The following is a 20525-nucleotide window of genomic DNA, read 5'->3' on the forward strand; positions in this document are numbered from 1 at the left end:
CAGCATTTCAGGTCTGACTGACTCAGTCACTGCAGCCCTGCACTTTCCTGCCTGTAGCTTGCAAGCCTGCAGTGTTGACATATAGTGGGCGCTGGTAGTAAAATTCCTTAAACACCTATAAGAGCCCGCGAAACAGTTTCACATAACAGTGTTCATAAGGCAGGAGCCAATCCCAGGGCTTGCCTTTGTTGTCAAAAGATGGGCTGAATTCAAATAGCCCTACCAGGAAGACGTCATCCTGACTGACAGCTTCCTCTGCCTCTGCCTAGCAATCAGTATGGCCGGGGGCAGTCCTTGTTCTAGTCTTCTGAAGGAAGAGAGCGGCAATCGCCATTTTGTTCACTCCTGGACAGTGTGCTGAGAGCAGAGCTTGCTGAGAGACTATTTATTTCGTTTATTGAGCCTCAGATTATGTGAGTTAAGTTTATATAATTGTCAGATTGTGTACGTTTGGGCACTTCTGAGGAACTAATCGACACAAAACGTGTAGGTAGCCCCCTGCCCCTCTCCTCAGGTCTGTACCTGAAGCGATCACTTTGCCCTACCACATGAAAGGGCCACCCCTGCTAAATGCATGCTTTATTTGCACTTTTATCATCATGAACTTGCAATAGTTACTAATTTCCTGCCAGATGTGCCATGATTTAAAAACCATTATTCCACAAATTGGGAATCTAATCTTCCCATAGTTGCAGTCTGCAGATATTTCCTATCATCATTTGGACAGTTTTATTTATAAAACAGAAGGGGTAGCTTAGACACTTTTTATACCTGCCTCCCTAGTTATGCACTCTGGGGCCCTGCCAAGCCACATCCCCCACCCCAGAGTTATGATATAGGGAGGAGGCAATGGTAATCCCCTCCTGTAATCTATCAAAGAAAACCACATGGCTCTGTGGTCGCCAGGAGTCGACACCGACCCGATTGCACAACTTTACCTTTTACTTCCTATATGCCCACAGCAGTTAGCGTTATTGTGGTGGTGGTTTTTTTTGCTCCACTCCTGCAACACCCACGTTGGCTCTGCCCACCTGCCTGGCGCCCACCCAATCCAAGGAGTCACCAGCCACCACTGCATGTTCTCTCTCTATCCACTCCCCAGCTTCAATCCACAAATATCTACTGGCTTGTGCAGGTGGGCTTCCACAGGCTAACTTCCATCAGTGATCATTCACAAACATTCTCTAGCTTGAACAGACATCTGCCGACTTCCGAATGTGTACATCCACCGGCTTCCACTCACAACATCCACCAGCCTCTGCCAGTGTCCACCTGCTTCAAGCCGTGGAGATCAGTGCAAACCCGCCTCCCGCTTTCGTGCAAGTCCGTCTACTTTTGTAAGGACCTTGCCTTCTCATCCCATCCACTGTGTGACTCACTTCCCACTGCTGAGCGATTGCCTGCTTCCACTTCTGCCATTTCACCACGAAGCGCCTGCCTTGGTCTGCATGCTTGCATCTGTCTGCCTAGGAGAGAAAAGTTAATGTGGACTTCAAGATGGGCATATCCAAGCTCTGAGGGGCAGGTCTCTATCAGTCCCACTGAGTGTGGTATGACCGAGGCCATCCAGGTTTCCATGACATACGTCTGGGGTGTAGCTATAATTGAGCGGATGGCTTCATAGAACCTGGCCCCCCAGCTCCTGAGAGCCATCCAGCTCCACCCCTCCCTATTTTCTTATCTCCCTCATTCAGAGGGATCTCCAGGGAGATGGGTGAACACGAGCCCCCTCTCCCCTAGCTACGCCCCTGACATACATCTTCTTAGAGAGTGAAGAAGAGGCTCCCCACACGGCCACTTTTAAGCAATGCCACCCTGCTGTCCATGTTATTTATTTATCATATTTCGAGAGTGAGGGAACCAGCTTAGGTTCACCTTGATTTAAACCTCACAATAGTTTGAGTTGATAACCTCAAGTAAGAAGTGTAGTGTTAACCCTGCTTTCTGAGTAAAGCTTTTTGGCTGGAATCATCCACCCAGAAAGAGTAATTTCTAGCTGTTGCACTGGTGGCAGTTAAGCCAGAAAAGAAAGTGATAAAGGGGTCAAAATCTGATGGTCCAAAACTAGAAGAGGGACCAGAAGGAGCAGGAAAAGCTACAAGCATAGTTCAGCCTGAATCTATGACAGAGCAACCAGGATGGAGAGCATCACGAGAGGGCAAACAGGAATCCAGAGACACTCTTACCCCTAGACCTTGAGGCCCTGGCCCATGGCCTCCAAAGGCCTGAGGGGGCCTCCAAAGGCCCAAGGGGGGGCTCCTGTTGCCACCACGAGCCCCCCCTTTTTTGCCACTGCTGTGAGGCTCAACCATTAATATTCTGGTTCCATTGATATTCTGTGCAGCTGGGGGTGGGGAATGAGGCATCGGCGGGCAGAGCAGGAGTGGCCGCTGAGTCTGACTGTCCTGCTCAATGGCCTCTGAGAACTGCGAGGCGCTCCCTGAGCCTATGCAGTTAGAATAGAGTGTTGCAAGCCCGTTGTCAAGGTCTGGCCAAATACCAGGGAAGTTCACGGCTTGGCTGAGCGCTGTCGACTGAATGACGTATGTTGTTTTTCAGCAAGGAGTAGACGGCTGGTGACAGGATTTATAGTGGAAGCCGATAGCTCCCAGCTGGCAATAATTCATGGCTTATCAGCCTTCAGCAAGAGGCGTTTGCTTCTTCTAATAGATTCTAATTGCGTTCTGCGTTTAGTGCGGCTGTGTTGTTGTGGTGTCAGTGTTTCATTGCATAGTTCCAATTGGTCCCTCACGCCTTCTGCTGACTCAGGTTGCCGTGCCTGCTCTAAATCATTAGTTGGATCTACCACAGCCGTTTCATGAATGCTGACAGCCGGGCTCTGCCCCTCAGACACTCCTGAATCGGCAGGAAAGTTGACAGCTCCCCCTTCCTCCTTGCTGTTGGAGGTCGAGGGCGTGACACCCGTGATGTCATGGTGCTTATCTTGTGACAGTGCTCCCTCCAATAACCTGCGTGTGGGACCAGTGCACACATGGCCTCCTGCCAAAATCAGACATTTGAATTATAGTACTCAAAAGGGAATAAGATTTCAAAGAGAAAAATGTCTCTTGTCCATACCAGTGAAACCCTCAGTGTTTTGTTTTCTGTTCTGAGTGGGATCTTCCTGACTGTTTCAATGGGCATTACAGGAACAGTGCCTTGGCATCAAAGGGGGAAAAAAACCTTCAGGCACTATCCTGGGACAAATCTGCAAGGAAGCTGACTGAAGACTATGGAGTCCCTCAGGGCTCCATTCTGCCACCAATGCTTTTTAACATCTACATGAAACTGCTGGGTGAGGTCATCAGGGGATTTGGTGCTGGGTGTTATCAATATGCTGATGACACCCAAATCTGTTTCTCCTTGTCATCAATATCAGGAAATGGCATTAGCCCTTTAAATGCCTGCCTATAGGCAGTAATGAGCTGGATCATGAGGGATAACAAACTGAAGCTGAATCCAAGCATGATGGAGGTGCTAATTGGGGGTTGTAATCTGCAAGACCTGGTAGAACTTCCTGTTCTGGTCAAGGTTACACTTCCCCAGAAATGACAAAGCTCATCGCTTGGGAGTGCTCTTGGACCCGGGTCTCACCCTGGTGCCTCAAGTTGAGGCTGTGGCCAGGAATGCTTTTTACCAGCTGTGATTGATTCAACAACTCTGCCCATTCCTTGAGGAGAATGACCTGGAAACAGTGGCGCACAACCTCCAGGTTGGACTACCAAAAATGTGCTCTATGTAGGGCTGCCTCTGTATGTAGTTTGGAAACTTCAGTTAGTTCCAAATGCAGCAGCCAGATTGGTCTCTGGGGTATCCCAGAGAGACCACATTATGCCTGTTCTTAAACAGTTGCACAGGCTGCTGTTATATCTCTGGGCAAAATATGAAGTTCTGGTTATTACCTTTAAAGCCCTGAATGGCTTAGGTCCAGATTACCTGACAGAGTGCCGTTATAAGAGAGTGGGAATAAATGGAGAGTTTTCACAATGGAGGTAAGTAGGGTGGAGTCCCCCAGGGATCTGCACTGGGACCGGTGCTCTTTAATTTGTTTGTAAACTATCTAGAAGTTGGGGTGACCAAAGAGCCAGATTTGCAGATGACATTATACTATTTAGGGTAGTAAAATCCACAACGGATTGTGAGGAACTCCAAAAAGTTCTCTCCAAACTGGAGGAGTGGGTGACAAAATGGCAAATGCAGTTCAATGCAAGCAGGTGTAAAGAAGTGATGCATATTGGGGCAAAACCCACCAACTTCACATATACGCTGATGGGATCTGAGCTGTTGGTGACTGACCAGGAGAGAGATCTTGGGGTCGTGACTAAATTAATTAAAAACTAGCTGGGCTGGGCTCAGAGCATCTGTGCCTCTAGATTCCCCCACCCACCACCACAGTTTTCTCCCCCCCCACCCCCTTGCGCACAGTTTTGTTTCCTGCCTTACCCACCTGTCTGCCAGCACTTTCCTCCCCCCCGCTGGCAGCTTGCTCTCGAACTCTCGCGAGAGCTGCCACACAAGATTAGCAACAGGTATGCCATACATAGATAGATAGATATAAATGATGGGGAGATCAATTTGCTGGGTATGGATTCATTGAGTTGCTAAGTGTTTCTGTATTTTTCATGTATGAAGGGATAATTAGATTTATTTTTTTCTGTGCAAACCACTTTGAGAACACTTTTGTTGAAAAGTGGCGTATAAATCTGCCCCGAGATTGTGGAATGCGCTCCCTGCTGAGAGACGATCCTCCCCATCTCTCACAATTTTCAGAAAACACCTGAAAACACACCTCTTCAACCAGGCTTTTTCAGCTTTTTAAAACTTGTTTTCAAATAGTTCTGAATATTTAATTGTTGTTTTATGATGTTTTTAATTGTTAATTGTTTTGTTTTATAATTTTTATTTTAATGGTGTTTTAATGTAAACCGCCCTGAGCCTTTTGGAAGGGCGGTATAAAAGTTTTAATAATAAAATAAATAAATAAATAAATATAATAATAGTGGAAGATCAATGCTCTCACACCTTTAAAACTCTTGAGGGGATTTTGACAGATGCAGCCTGTTATGCAGAGATGAGAAAAGCTGTACCAGCCAAAATTCTCTCTTCGGTACTACCATTGACAGTACTGGTATTAGCCATTTGGCTGCTTTTTGCATCTGATAGGCCCTTCATTCATGCCAATGAAAATGGCACACAGAAGTGCAAATTTTATTTACAACAGACCTCCTGCAGCATCCAGGACACCTGGGCTGGAGTGAGAACCCTTGCCATCTCTCCCCACTGCTGCCCCAGACCTTTGTAACTGTTTGGCAGAGAAGAAAAGAGGACAGCCAGGGGCTGATCTTACATCTGCAGCCAATGGAGAAGAAGCCCACCCCCCCACCCTCAGCTGGCAACTATCATCTGCTACCAGATTCTTCCTACTGACCATTTGCGGAGTGGGGGTGGGTGGGTTATTTACATTGGGCCTAATGTAAAGTGTGCCTTTGAGTTGGTGTAGACAACCACAGGGCTCTGTGGTCACCCGGAGTCCACATAGAGCTTTAAGTCATGCTAGAGTGTTTGCTATGAAAGGGATCAGCTATGAATAAAGAGCACAAAGAGACTATCTGATTATCTTCTTGCATTGTGACAGGGTGCAAATGAACCTGAACCTGTGACAGCATACTGAAAAGGGAATTCTGGAACATTTCCTCCCCTCTCTTCAGCATCACAAACTGCTGCCAAAATGCCCTCTTCACAACTATACACAAGGAGAGGGGCTCTGTCTTTCTTTGCATTTGATCACTCATGACAATGGACTGGTTCCTTTTCTAAAATCTCCTTTTCATCCTTTGTAGGCAGTAGAATCCATCGTCCCAAGTCGCAGCTGATCAAGGTATGTGATGCCCTAGTGGGTCAGTTCTTTTCAGACTCGTAGCTAACCTCAAGGTTTTTTGGGGGGCTGCAAAAAATGGGGGGCAGCTCATCTGGCCCCCATCAGTCCTAAATACAAGTAACATTCAGATTTAGAAATTATTTGTTTGTGAAAAATTGGGGTGGGGAATATTAGGGGAGCAAGCCCTAAAAGCCCACCCTGGTTACTTACAGATCAAGTTATTTTAGCAGAGCAAGGGCTATAGATGAGCCAGGGTAACAGCAAATGCCCTCCAAAGGTGGCATACATAGGTCTCCTGTCCAGGCACTGACCACATGAAGACCTGCTTAGCTTCAGCAAAGTAGCTGCTGTATCTTGTGCCTTTAGACCAGGGCTGCTCAACTTCAGCCTCTTGCTTATGTTGGCCTACAACTCCCATAATCCCTGGCTATTGGCCACTGTGACTGGAGATTATGGGAGTTGTAGTCCAAAAACAGCTGGGGGGGGGGCAAAGTTGAACAGACCTGCTTTAGACCATACTCTGAGACTCACGTTCCACAGGGCTCAATGAGACTAGATCCGAAAGTAATTGTGCTTAGGATTATTGCATCTGAGCAGTCCTGATCCCTGCGACATGGTGAAAATAACATTGTCTGCCTTACAGAACTGTTGTAGGTGTGGTGTAGTATTTATGTATTTAGGATTACTCATGTGTAAAGTTTGTGTGACACTGAGTACCATAGACATGAAAGGCGACAGCTGTGTACTGTATTCAAGCTAGTCACCTTCTGACTCAGACAAGTAAAAAGGCTTGCTTTTAATTCTGCCGCTGTTTGTAGGCACCTGGAGACCAAGTGTTTAGGTGGTAAAGGTGTAATGAATTTAATATATTTTGATGGGAAACATAACAGTAGTGATTGCTACATTAATGTACACTAAATGCTTTGAACACATGACAAGGATATGTACATACCAAATGGTATGTACATTTTGTATACTCTTTAGATATCTTTAAGACAGGACTCTTTTCATAAGTCTTTCATCTCCCTTGCTCCCTTCCGTAAAGGTAAAGTGTGCCATCGAGTCGGTGTCGACTCCTGGCACCCGCAGAGCCCTGTGGTTGTCTTTGGTAGAATACAGGAGGGGTTTACCATTGCCATCTCCCACGCAGTATGAGATGATGCCTTTCAGCATCTTCCTATATCGCAGCTGCCCAATATGGGTGGGAAACATATTAGCAAGGATTCAAACTGGCAACATCTGGCTTAGTCGTCAAGTCATTTCCCCGCTGCACCATTAGATGGCTTCTTCCTTCCGTACCCACCATCATTTATGCCACACCAGGGACACATTAATGCATACTCTGTCTCCTCTGGAGAGACTAAACCACCAGAGCACTGCAAGATATTCCCCTTAGGGGGGGCCGCTCTGGGAAGAGCATCCGCCTGCTTGCATACAGAAGGTTCCAAGCCCCCACCCCAACCCCCGCATCTCCAAGACAGGGCTGAGAGAGATTCCTGCCTGCAACCTTGGAGAAGCCGCTGCCCGTCAGTGTAGACAATACTGAGCTAAATGGACCAATGGTCTGACAAGGCAGCTTCCTATGTTCCTAACCAAAAGAGGTGAAAGAATTCCTTTCCAAGCTGTTCCCCTAAAGGTTGAAGCCTCTGGCAAAGGGTTGTTGAGAGACAGGCCCTGAACAAAAATAGCTTGACCTGCTTCTACAAGAGGAGGTAGGAAGACGTATTCAAATATAATCCTCCTTTCAGGCTGTATTTTCCCTACCTCTGGGGGTCTCAAACTTGAGTCCCCAGATGTTGTTGGATTACAACTCCCATCCTTTTGGCCCTTGTAGCTTGGAGTGATGGAGTTGTAGTCCAACAGCAGTCGGGTACTCAATGCTTTTGGAAGGTAAAAGCAGTTTACCTGAAGCATTACCTCATGCCTGTGGTGGAATCTGAAGTAAGAAGTTCCTGTTCCAAAACGCAAGCCTCTTAGCCGCACAAAGTGATCCATTGAATGATTTATACAAACTGCCTCTTCATGTGTGAGTTTATTGACTCTTATTAGAGAATGTTTAGCATATGATTTACAAAAGCAGTGCAGCAGTGAATAAAATTTCCCGATAAAACACGAACGTGCACAAAAGAAGGTGCAATTGCAATAACAGAGCAAAAATACCGCTGTACACGTTCCTATGGGTTTGGGTAGAGTCCGGTTAAAAGAGTTCAATGAGAGGAATGTCTAAGGGTGGGTCAGATCCCAGCCTCACCTTGTGTGTGGCCAGCAGAGCCATGTCAGTCTTCTTCTGCCAATTGCAGCCTCTGGGCATGGGTCCTCAATGGCAGAAGTTTTTCTCCAGGTCCAAGGGGTGCTATCAGCGGGTGTTCCTGGCATTCTCTGCTGTTGTGCTGGCATGGTTAGTTTCCATTTTTCCTAACCTTTGGAAAGTAAAAATATGTTTTTGTCAAAGTGGTTCATTCAGTGTCAAGCTCTCTTCCTCCTTTTCCCACACATTTCATTTTCTGTGTGTGCCTTGTTTGGCTTAGAAATAGCTTCCCTTCCTTATCAATTAGGAATACCTCCAGGGGATGGTCTTGGAGTGAGGGCAATTACAGCTCTTTTGTCATCAAGGAAATCTCATTGGCCTGGGTAATCCTCACGCAGAGGAGGCACATCAAGGCAGAAGTTTGGCCATTTCCTCCTCTGTATTTTGGCAGAATCAGAATTTTGAGAGCAAAGCTTTTTGCCTAGAATCGTCCTCCCATCCCAGAAGATAATTGCTCGCAGCTACATTTGCAGCAGTTAAGCCAGAAGATAAAGTAATGAAGGAGCAAATATCTGCAGTTCTAGAACTAGAAGAGGGACTGGGGGAAGCAAGAAAAGCTGCAAGTGCAGCTCAGCCTGAATATATGACAGAGGGACCAGGATGGAAAGCATCACAAGAGGGCAAACCGGAATCCTGCAAAGGGATGCAAGAGCTCTGGGAAGCCCAATGGCAGGAATTCCTGAAGACACTGCAGGCTCAGCACTCAACATGGCGGGACCCCCAACTGTTGGAGACCACACCATGGGAAGATACCAAGGCCTTTCTGGCCTCTTTTGAGCAAGTTGCCAAAGCCTGTCGGTGGCCTAGAGGAGAGTGGGTGGCACGACTCCTGCCAGCCCTTAGCGGAGAGGCAGTAGAGGCCTTCGGCCTCCTAGAAGCCAGAGAGAAAGAAGACTATGGGAAAGTGAAGGCTGCCATCTTGAGAGGGGATGCCATGAGAAGGGAGACACAGCGCCAGCACTTCAGGCAGTTTTGCTGCCAGGAGGTGGAAGACCCACGGAGGGTTTGCAGCCAACTGCAGGAGCTTTGCTGCCAGTGGCTGAAGCCAGAGAAGCACACGAAGGAGCAGATCCTGGAGCTGCTGATCCTGGAGCAGTTCCTGGCCTGCCTGCCAGTGGAACTCCAGAGCTGGATCAGAGCAGGTGGGCCAGACAGCTGTTCCCAAGCTGTGGCCCTGGCAGAGGATTTCCTGAGGAGTCAGAGAGTAGCTGAGGCAGTGAAATGGCAGGTATGGATTTAATATTTAATTCCAAGCATTCAGGGATAACTCTAGAGAGCCAGCGTGGTGTAGTGGTTAGAGTACTGGACTGGACTAGGACCGGGGGGACCCGAGTTCAAATCCCCGTTCAGCCATGAGACTAGCTGGGTGACTCTGGGCCAGTCACTTCTCTCTCAGCCTAACCTACTTCACAGGGCTGTTGTGAAAGAGAAACTCAAGTATGTAGTACACTGCTCTGGGCTCCTTGGAGGAAGAGCGGGATATAAATGTATAATAATAATAATAATAATAATAATAATTATTATTATTATTATTATTATTATTATTATAGGTAGTGGGTGCTCCCCTATAATATTCTCTGCTCCCCCATCCAGACTGGAATTTTACAGCAAAGTGTCAGGCAATACAGTCGGAGTATATTATTGTCCTATAGCTTGAATGAATCATTTTTAAAGGCTTCAGTTGTTTAAAGAAGCCTCATTCATTCATTCTTGTACCCCAGAACAAGTTGCAAAAGTCAGTACAGCCAGGTAGACAGAAGACATTAATTACCTTAATTATATTAGTCATCTTACCGCTATACATTTTTAATATACAGCATCTATTAAACAAAATCTGAATTGGGCCTCCCACAATGTGTTTACACTAGAGCAACTGATCTCTTCTCAGGCTCTTTTAAAAATCTTTTTAAACTTTGAGAGCCAAGTTTGATTTGCGGTACCTTGAAATGTTAGCCAGCAGTTTATTCAGCTTAAACATTTACTATCGTGGCTTTTTGATCCTGATGTGATTGCAGCTTTTGAAACTCTATTTCTGTTATTAGACCTGGAACATCTATTGGATGCACCTAAGCCTGTAATCTTGCTCTAGCAGAAGCTGAAAGACACTGATAAAATTGATATTGATTATATCCAAGATCTTTGGAACAATTATCTTGAATACTCTATCTTATTAAATCAATGTTGGGTTGCTTTGAAAACAGTGAAATATGCCTCTTTGGATCTCAAAATGAGGCTAATACAGCCAAAACCTTTATTCTGTGTTTATTGGACATCTCAGATAATGTTTAATAAGGGATGGCTGCAGAATTTTTAATGTTGGAGGTATAATCTGCATAAGGCTACACTTATGCACATGGTTTGGTCCTGTCCAGTTATTGTGCCATTTGGCTTGAAACCCATAAGGTTGTTAACATGACATTGCAGCAATCATTGCCTGTTAAAGACATTCATGTTTTGTTGGGGTACATCCCCAGCATATGGAATCTAGCATTACACCAAGAATTTTGGATTCTCTGTAGGTGTTGCCAACAGGATTAGAATATAGCACTGGAAGGACAAATTTATTCCTGAACTGCAACTTTGGGTAATTGGCATATGTTCCTTCTTGAACATATGATTTGAACTGATATTTTCCCCGACGGAATATTTATGAAATGATTTGAACTGATATTTTTCCAGACGGAAAGGTAAAGAAGTGGAATTTTCAGCTATTTGGTCGAATTTTAATGAATTGTTTATCCTTTGAAGACAAAAGATATATATCCTTAGAAGAAGGTGTTTTTCTTCTTCTTCCCTTTCTTTTCTCCTAGGTAGGTTGTATTTTATAATGTTAAAGGTATGCTTAAGGGATCCTTTCCCCCACTTTCCTTTTCTTGTCTTTTTCAGTTATATTCACATATATCATTGCTATCCTTGATTATATTATATGCACTGTTGTAATCTTATTGAGATAAAAAGTGGGGAAACATTTTTAAAACCCTCTCTCCACTAATATATTTATTTATGTGTTTAACACATTTCTATACTGCTGCATATGCAAGTCCCTGGGTGGTTCACAATCTAAAAACACAATTAAAAGAGTATAAAATACAGATAAAAACTCTGAAACTTAAACTTTAAAACGATAAACTAAAAGCATGACTAAACAGGTATAACATACATTGCTACCCTGGACAAGTTGCTCGAGAGTTGCTCCTGTCCTCATTTCTAAAAGCACACAGAATGTGGGTTGGGTTCTGGAATCGAACTGCAACTCCCATCATCCCCTGTCAATGTATTGTGTCTGGGGGCTATGGGAATTGTAGTTCAACAGCTGGTGTGCCAGACATAACCTACTCCTATCCCAGAGCCTTCCAGCAGCTTTGAAGTGTATGTTAAGGTTGCCTCATTTTACTACTTCCAGGGCATCTGTGTCTTTAGCAACTGCACAATAAGTACAAAATCCATAGGTGCTGCATTTCCCATATAGTATTAATAATAATAATAATAATTTCAATTTCCATACTGCCCTTCCAAAAATAGCTCAGGGTGGTTTACACAGAGAAATAAGAAATAAATCAGATGGATCCCTGTCCCCAAAGGGCTCACAATCTAAAAGAAACATAAGTTAGACACCAGCAACAGTCACTGGAGGGATGCTATGCTGGGGGTGGATAGGGCCAATTACTCTCCCACTGCTAAATAAAGAGAATCACCATGTTAAAAGGTGCCTCTTTGCCAAGTTAGCAGGAGGTTTTATATGGAGCCATAGCTTGCTGAAAGAGCATCTCTTTTGCATGTAGGAGGCCCCAGGTTCAATCCCTGACAGCATCCACGCGCAGGACTGGAAAAGACCTTGCATGAAACTTTGGGGAGCCATTGTCAGTCAGTGTAGCCAATACTGAGCTAAAGGCACCAATGGTCTGCCTCAGTACAAGGCAGCTTCATAGGAAACATAGGAAGCTGCCTTTTAACAAGTCAGACCATTCGTCCATCTAGCTCAGTATTGTCTTCACAGACTGGCAGCGGCTTCTTCAAGGTTGCAGGCAGGAATCTCTCTCAGCCCTATCTTGGAGAAGCCAGGGAGGGAGCTTGGAATCTAGATGCTCTCCCCAGAGCGGCCCCATCCCCTAAGGGGAATATCTTACAAGTTATAACGCTCAAGCACTGCATCTCTTGGAACTGTGCCTGCCATGTCCCCTTTAAAGGCCAAGGAGAGAGAAAAGTTGGCAACCCTGCTTGATATTCATAATTATGTAGCTTGCTTAGCCTTAGAACATCCTCTATGAAGTTCTTGTGAGGTGAACTTGGCAAAAATAGGGTCTTAAATTATACCCAAAGAGAATAGGATTTAAAAGAGTAGAAACATCCATAACAGTGACACTCCCAGCCTTCTGCCTGTGTTCTGAGAGGATCATCCTCACTGTTTCAGGGACCACTGCAGGAAGAGTCTGTGGGTTCCTCGAATGTAGAGGAGGAACTCTTGGATGTTGCACATGGAGAGACCTACAAAGAAGCTAAGCACAATGGTAACGGGGAGATCAACTTGTCAGGTAAGGATTCACCAAGTTATATTACTTTATTTATTATAACTGTTATGTATACATGTATGTTCCACTTTTCCATGAAAAATTTCCCAAAGTGTAAAACAGCAAAACAAAATTAAGTGTTGTTCTGTCTCTCTTGTGTTCTTGAACTGCTTAGGGTGGAACATAGGAAGCTGTCTTATACTGAGTCAGACCCTTGGTCCATTTAGATCAGTCTACACCAGGCCTGCTCAACCTTGCCCCCCCCTCAGCTGTTTTTGGTCTACAACTCCCATAGTGCCCAATAGCCAGGAATTATGGGAGTTGTGGGCCAACATCTGCACGAGGGCTGAAGTTGAGCAGCCCTGGTCTACACTGACTAGCAGCGGTTCTCCAAGGTTTCAGGCAGAAGTTTTCCCCAGTCCTACCTGCAGTTGGACAGGAGCATGAATTTTGGCAGAGACACTATTTATGACCTCTGCATCATGAGGTGCCTCTACCAACATTCCCACTTTGCATGGCTGTTAAATAGATAGGAATCCCGGACCAATTCCCCTTCTAAAATCTCCCTTCCATCTTTTGCAGGGAATGGAATTCAGTGCTCAAGTCACTCCATTTCATCGCTTCCTCCTGAAGGACAGGAAATGGCTGAAACTGGGCTGACTGAGGTCTGTGGTGTCCAGTCCTGGTGGATTAGTTCTAATCATTCATAACAGGCATGAAGAAATGGTTCCCTGTCCCAAAGGGGCTCACCATCTAAAAAAGAACCACAAATGAGACGTTAGCAAAAGCCACTAGAAGAATGCTATACTAGACTGAGTGGCTGCTCTCTCCTGGCCAAATATATGAATCACCGTTGCAAGATTCATTGAGTGGCAACAATGTGTCTCTTGGCCCAGTTAGCAGGGGTAGCATATCCTTTCATGGGACTGGTATAATTCTAGTGGCCCTGTCCATGCCATTGGGAAGGGGATGCCCATCATGACATCCTCTGAGCAGGGCTGTTATAAGAACGGGTCCATGATTTATTATTTATTTTGGTTAGGTTAGTCAATACGTACGTACATTTATATACCACCCCATACAAAAAGTCCTTGGGCAGTTTTGTATCCAGTTGGTCTCTCTGTAGACAGTTGCCCATGTGGCTGAGTTGTTTAGACGGGCCCCATCTATGTGGGATGCACTCATGTATTAGAAACTCCCATGCAGCTGCAGAATACTTAGAAATATAGAAACACAGGCAGCTGCCTTATACTGAGTCAAACCATTGGTCCATCTAGCTCAGTACTGCCTACTCTACACTGACTGGCAGCAACTCTCCAAGGTTTCAGGGAGGAGTATTTTCCAGCCTATTTCGAGATGTCAGAGATTGAACCTGGGCCCTTCTGCATGCAGAGCACATGTTCTTCCACTGGCTAAAGTAAGCTTTCCAAGCAGCAACCTGTCTTTGTAAGTATGGAGCACTGCCAAATAGCTGAAAGTACTGGGATAGTGGTGATATTTGACATGGAGAAATGTCAAATGTCATGGAGAAATATTTGCATTGGAGTGAGAGGAAGGGCATATTGAGAACGTTTTGCTTTTCAGGGTGTCCCTATAGTTCTACGGCAGAGACAAGAGGTAGGGAGAGAAGAAGGCAGCAAGGGACTCAGGGACTCATCCAAACTTCTTGTCTCAGTGGGGCCAATTTCAACTTTGCCCCTGGAAATGGCCAAATACTTAGAGGACACCATCTTCCCAAGTGTATATAGGATTGCAGCAAGAGGGTCACACTAAGTATCTGGCCATTTCATTTGAGGCATATGGATGTCCTGTAAGAAAAATTGTTCTCTCAATTTATGAAAGGTTTCCTGCTCAGCGACCTGGAGTTAGTTTCTACTCACCATAGGTAATTAGGAAAGTGGGTATTTATAAGCCTGTACTCAATTTACATGAATCACCCAGTTGTATGCTTTAAATCTGAAGTGTGGCTCAGGGGCATAACCACCATTGGACCATTCAAAGAACCCAGGCCGCTGCCCCTCAGGGGCCGCACCTCATGGCCCTGACATGCCTGTGTCTGATGTCAGATGCTGGGGGCTGGTTTAGTGCCTGAGCAGGGCCATGTGGCCCCGTTCAGGAGTTAAATGGCCATCGCTGCATTTACAGTGCGACCGGGATCGGCTCTTCTCTGCCTTAAATGCAGGGAGAGCCACGCTGGAAACGCAGTGCTGGCCCCGATCTAGCTCCCGAATGGCAAGGAGAGCCTCTCCTGGCCATGCTGCAAATGCAGTGCTGGCCATCTAACTCCCGAATGGGGCCGCGTGGCCCCACTCAGGAGCCAGATCACAGACCCTGTGTCTGACATCAGACACAGGGGTGTGGCTAACCACCACGTCAGATGTAGGGGGCAGGACACAGGCCGCCGCTGGTTTGGCTCCACTACTGGTGTGGCTTCAATATTTCATTGTATATTTACTGAAGTCTGAAAATTCTAATGGACCTAGATTTTGATTTAAAGGGCGTGACATCTTGCTTTAGCAGCTGCTGTTGTTTTCTACAAGACTCTGATGGGGAGAGGGGTTTTTTCTTTTTCTTGTTTCAGCAACTGGTAAACCTCAGGGAGTCACAAATATCTTTGCACATTGTTGAACAGGCTCCGACACAGCCAGGCCAACAGATCATGTTCTGGCAAGTCTTGCAGGAGGATCATGGGAACTTAGATTATTTGGGTATGAATCTCTTCCACTTGGGTCCAGTAAATGTAATAAACATCACCACATCTATTTGCTATTTTTAGAATGTGAAATGAAGTAATGAAAGATGGATGGGACAGAGCCACAGACATGTCCTCTGAAATCCTAGTAAATATATGTATCAAAAGAAACCAAGCATATATGGGTTTTAATATATACCCCGAGTTGGAACCTAGATGCTCTTCCCAGAGCGGCTCCATCCCCTAAGGGGACTATCTTACAGTGCGCACACTTCTAGTCTCCCATTCATATGCAACCAGGGCAGACCCTTCTTAGCTAAGAGGACAAGTCATGCTTGCTACCACAAGACCAGCTCTCTTCTCCCAAGCTCTCCTCTCAACTTGCCCCTGTGGCTTGCATGAAATTGAGATAAATGAACACAACTGAGATTATGAGCACAAATACTCATAGAGATTTTTGGAAACATCTGCCCCTTCCCAAGATGGAAAATAGGTAACAGCATTGTTGCACTGACAGCTTTCTCTGTGTTATCACCCCTTCTTTATCCTTACCCACAAATGATTAGCGTAAAACTGCAGTCACTTTTGCACAAAGCAAAGGGTTAGGGTAACAATGAACAAATTGTTGTATTCTCTCCATGGAGGAATATTTGGAGGACATTCCTGTCAATTTTCATTTCCATTCCTCTGACATCAAACTTTTATAGTAGTTTTTGGTGTGTGTGTTTTTTTAAAGCTTTTAAAACACCATTGCACATTTGGCCACTGCAGGTCCAATGGTCAGGACAATAAAATCAAAACACATCGAAAGATGAAAGTATTGCAATACTATCACCTATTTTCCATCTCTAAGGGTGTAGACTTTGTCAAAGATCACAATGACCGTATGTCCCCATGGTGGTACCCACCACCCCAGCTGACTTTCTTCACACCATGACAATCAGCAGAATAAATTGTGCAGATATGCATATACACTGTGGCTCGATTTGCATACTGTATACATGTTTAGCAGAGCCATTCAAAATGATCCACAGAGGGAGAGAAAGAGAGCAAGAAGGAGGAATGCTGACCAGAGCATGGACAAATTTCCTCTCTCTGTTCTCTTCAGGTGATGAGAAAGGAAGTTACATCAACATGGAGAAGTTTCAGGAGGGAGAGACAAGGCTGGAGGAAACATATTGGACTTCAGAAGAATTATCGCAACAGCATATTCCCATGGCAGCTGAAATTCATGAGCAGAGATGTGAGTCTAAAGGACAACAGGGGAAGAATCCAGTGAAGAGAGAGAATGAATGCACTGACCTTATACAAAATCTTCCTGCTGCTGTTAGAGAAACCTCCACAGTGCACAAAAGGGGAAAAATGCCATTGTTCTCAAAGTATGGCCGAAGGTACCGCTACAAATCAGAATTTGCTATGATGCTTAACACGGAGGAGGACCACGAATGCCCCATGTCGGACAAAACAGGAGATAAATCATATGAAGTCTCTGAATATGGGAAAAGAAGTAACTTGATTAGACCTCAGAGTGCCCATACAGAACTTACAGAAGTGAAAGAGAATGGGAAGATCTTTATTCAGGAGTCACTGAAAAGTAGCCAAGCAATTCATCTTAAAGAGAGACCATCCTGTTCTCAGTGCGGGCAATACTTTGATCAGAGAACACATCTCATAAGGCATCAGACAATGCATACTGGAGTGAAACCATACAAATGTCCCCAGTGTGGGAAATCCTTTGCTCGTAGAGATAATGTCAGGCAACACCAGATGATTCATGGAGAGAAACCTTATAAATGTCTTGAGTGTGGGAAAAGGTTCTGTCGGACAGATAAGTTGCACAGGCATCAGAGAACGCACAAGGAACATAAACCATATTAATGCCCTGAGTGTGGCAAGCATTTCTCTTGGAAAGAAAGCATGATTAAGCATCAGAGAAGCCACTGACTATATTGATAGAGTTTATATTCTAGGGTTTGCAGCTATATTCCTTGCGGGTGACACTTTGAGAAGTGGATTGAGGTGTTCATCCAGCACATAAGACTCCATCATCTAAAACGGCTTGCCAGCAGGTTCTGTGATTAGAAATTAAACTTTCCCCATAACTCTTTAGGCTAGGATTTCTTAACCTTAGGCCCCCAGATGTTGTCGGTCTACAACTCCCATCATCCTCAGCCACATAGGCTTTGTCTGGGGATGATGGGAGTTGTAGGCCAACATCTGGGGGCCCAAGGTTAAGAAACCCTGGTAGCTTATCACCTGGCAGCAGACATCCCTCAAGAGCTCAGATCTGGCATCAAGGCCTCCAGTTGCTCCAGTCCCCTATTATGCTGAGGGGCTGACACCCTACGTTTCCAAGCGGAAGTTCTATTGAAATTTAGTAGTATGAGTTAAATTAACACCTGCGTAGTACTATTGAGTAATTTAGTCAGGCTGCCAGCCAGGGAGTGTAAAACTGTACACAAAAAGCTACAGTAGCAAACTTCAATGTATTAGCTTAGAGAAAAAACCTAAATATACCTGGGAAATAATGTTCATTAGCTTTAATGGGACTTAATTATAAATAATGCTGTTTGGAATTAAACTGTTATTCCTGTCATTTGTCTTTCCTCAGTGAACCCAGGGAACTTTAGTTTTCAAAAGATTTTGAGAATTCTCGATAGGCTTGAGGTATGTGAAGGTGCCTTCTACTGAGTCAGACCACAGGTCTATCTAGATCAGTATTACCTACACAGACTGGCAGTAGCTCTCTAAGATTCCAGACAGTCCTTTCTCAGCCCTACTGGGTGATGCTAGGGACTGAACTTTGTACCTTATTTACCCAAATCAAAGATGACTCTGAATTTAAGATGACCCCCTTAAAAAGTAGATGTTAAATACAGGTTATACCTGCATTGACTCAGAAGGAACAGGACTCAGAATTTAAGATGACCTGGTTTCTAATATCAGAAAAATTTGAAAACCTCTAGTGTTGAGGCAAATGCTATATATGCAAAGCATGTGCTCTACCACTGATCTACAATCCTTCCCCATAAGCCTCTTCCTAAAGAAAGATTTCCAAGATTTAAGAAATGCATCCAGTTCATTAATTTGATGGCATTTTGACACTCATGACATGAAAGAGGATTTGTGCTTGTGCTTCCTAGATCTCAAATCTCACTAGGCATGATCGTGGTGTAGTGGTTAGAGTGCTGGACTAGGACCAGGGAGACCTGAGTTCAAATCCCCATTCAGCCATGATACTAGCTGGGTGACTCTGGGCCAGTCACTTCTCTCTCAGCCTAACCTACTTCACAGGGTTGTTGTGAAAGAGAAACTTAAGTATGTAGTACACTGCTCTGGGCTCCTTGGAGGAAGAGCGGGATATAAATGTAATAATAATAATAATAATAATAATTTTAAAAACTCCTTAACTTCTGCCACCATGAATAAGATGTGGGATCTTCAGCCACATGAAGTAAATATTCCCTGGAGCCTAAGGGAAACCCCCAAATTGAAAACCTTTACACAGCATGTGACCAGTAGGCAGTGTGCAAGTAGGACTAGTGAAGTATAAAATCCAGCACAGTATAATGTATAGCACAAAGTGGGAAAGCTTAGTTTATTATAAAGGAGGAAGAGAATGTATAAGCAATAACATTCTAGAATGTTACTGCTAACTGAGCAGACACCTTCTTAAAGTGGTGATTCTTTTATATTTAGCAAGCGGAGAGCAGCTGTCCCTATCCAGCCCCAGCACAGCATCCCCCAGTGGCTATTGCTGGTATCTGCCTTATGTTTCTTTTAGATTGTGAGCCTTTGGGGACAGGGAATCATTTTATTTATTTATTTGATTTATATACCACCCTTCCCAAAAAAGGCTCAGGGTCCGACATCAAGATTTACATATTTTTATTTGTAAACTGTGCTTTGAACTTTGGTTGAAGAGCGGTATATAAATATTTGTAGTAGTAGTAGAAGAAGAATGAAAATGTATGTATTAGATTTACATGCTGCACAACTGACCAAAGTCATTGAAGCAGTTTCCAAAAAATGGAAAAAATAGTATGAAAAAGCAAGATACATTATAACATACTCCCTGATCATATGGTTAAGATCAAGAGGTCCTAAAGGTTGCAAAAAGTACATAACTTAAGAAGCATGGCTGCTGCTCTCGGGGAAAAAAGAAAGGCTAAACCAGGCCTGCTCAGCTTCAGCCCTCCTGCAGATGTTGTCCTACAACTCCCATTATTGGCCACTATTTATTTATTTGTTGTTTCTCTGTGTAAACCACCCTGAGCCATTTTTTGGAAGGGCGGTATGGAAATTGAATGAATGATTATTGGCCATTATTGACTCCCATATTGGCCACCGTGGCTGGGGATTATGGGAATTGTAGTCCAAAAACAGCTGGGGGGGGGAAGTTGTGCAGGCCTGGTCTAAACTCTGGTTTATGGCCTAGCATGGGTCCGCTCAATTTAGCCCCCCAGCTGTTTTTGGACTACAACTCCCATAATCCCCAGCCATAGTAGCCAATAGCCAGGGATTATGGGAGTTGTAGGCCAATATCTGCAGGAGGGCCAAAGACTTGAGCAGGCCTGTCCTAGCACAAGGCCAGGATTAGGTAGCTCTGGCTTATCTAAAGTAACTCTTCAGGTCCTTGGGCTTGCTTTTCCCTCCCTCTCATCCCTTCCAGTCAGCACTGCAAATCTGATTGGTTGGCTGAGTGGTGGCAGGGCTGTGCCAGTTTTAATCTCTTCAGAGCTGCTTTTTCTTTCTTTCCCATTCTTTTCTCTCCAGTTTCTTCTCCCACAAAGCAGCCTCTTGTTCATCTCCTGTCCTGCAGCAAAATGCTCCCAAAACTCAGGGCTCTTGATAGTAAAATCCCTTGTTCTGTTGTGAATGTTTGTACAAGCTGCCATTTTGTGCTCAGCCTCCTCAAGCCACCATTTTGTGATGCCACAAAATGCAAAGCCTGCAAAATGGTTGAAGCCATTTTGTGAAGCCACCTCATTAATCTGCTATTTTGTGCTGATAGCTCCCGAGGCTCTTCTCCTAGAAGGCTGCCCACTCCTGGCCTAGAAGGTTTCTGAGAGTTCTTCCTCACCAAGAAGGAACTCTTTAAGGCATACCTCATTAAGGAGGCAACTGCAAGTGTTAAGA

At 44.8% G+C, this 20525-nt stretch overlaps 1 protein-coding gene across 6 annotated transcripts in view; it reads left to right on the top strand.

Moving 5' to 3' along the window:
* Positions 1–18085, top strand: part of LOC128341835 (zinc finger and SCAN domain-containing protein 12-like) — a 28902-nt gene extending 10817 nt beyond the window's left edge. The window contains exons 1-7 of one of the 6 annotated variants that reach the window (XM_053288414.1): positions 375–413; positions 5841–5878; positions 8434–9414; positions 12598–12718; positions 13277–13359; positions 15276–15402; positions 16495–18083. In XM_053288414.1, the coding sequence (XP_053144389.1) occupies positions 8683–9414; positions 12598–12718; positions 13277–13359; positions 15276–15402; positions 16495–17264 (1833 nt within the window). In that variant the 5' untranslated portion in view covers positions 375–413; positions 5841–5878; positions 8434–8682 and the 3' untranslated portion in view covers positions 17265–18083. Of the gene's footprint in view, positions 1–374; positions 414–3669; positions 3713–5840; positions 5879–8433; positions 9415–12597; positions 12719–13276; positions 13360–15275; positions 15403–16494 lie in introns of those variants that run through there. The other 5 variants (XM_053288417.1, XM_053288413.1, XM_053288415.1 and 2 more) reach the window with 5 other exon arrangements.
* Positions 18086–20525: the final 2440 nt, after the last annotated feature.

The sequence above is a fragment of the Hemicordylus capensis genome, chromosome 2 (genome assembly GCF_027244095.1).
Source record: "Hemicordylus capensis ecotype Gifberg chromosome 2, rHemCap1.1.pri, whole genome shotgun sequence".
In the NCBI taxonomy this organism is placed as follows: Eukaryota; Metazoa; Chordata; class Lepidosauria; order Squamata; family Cordylidae; genus Hemicordylus; species Hemicordylus capensis.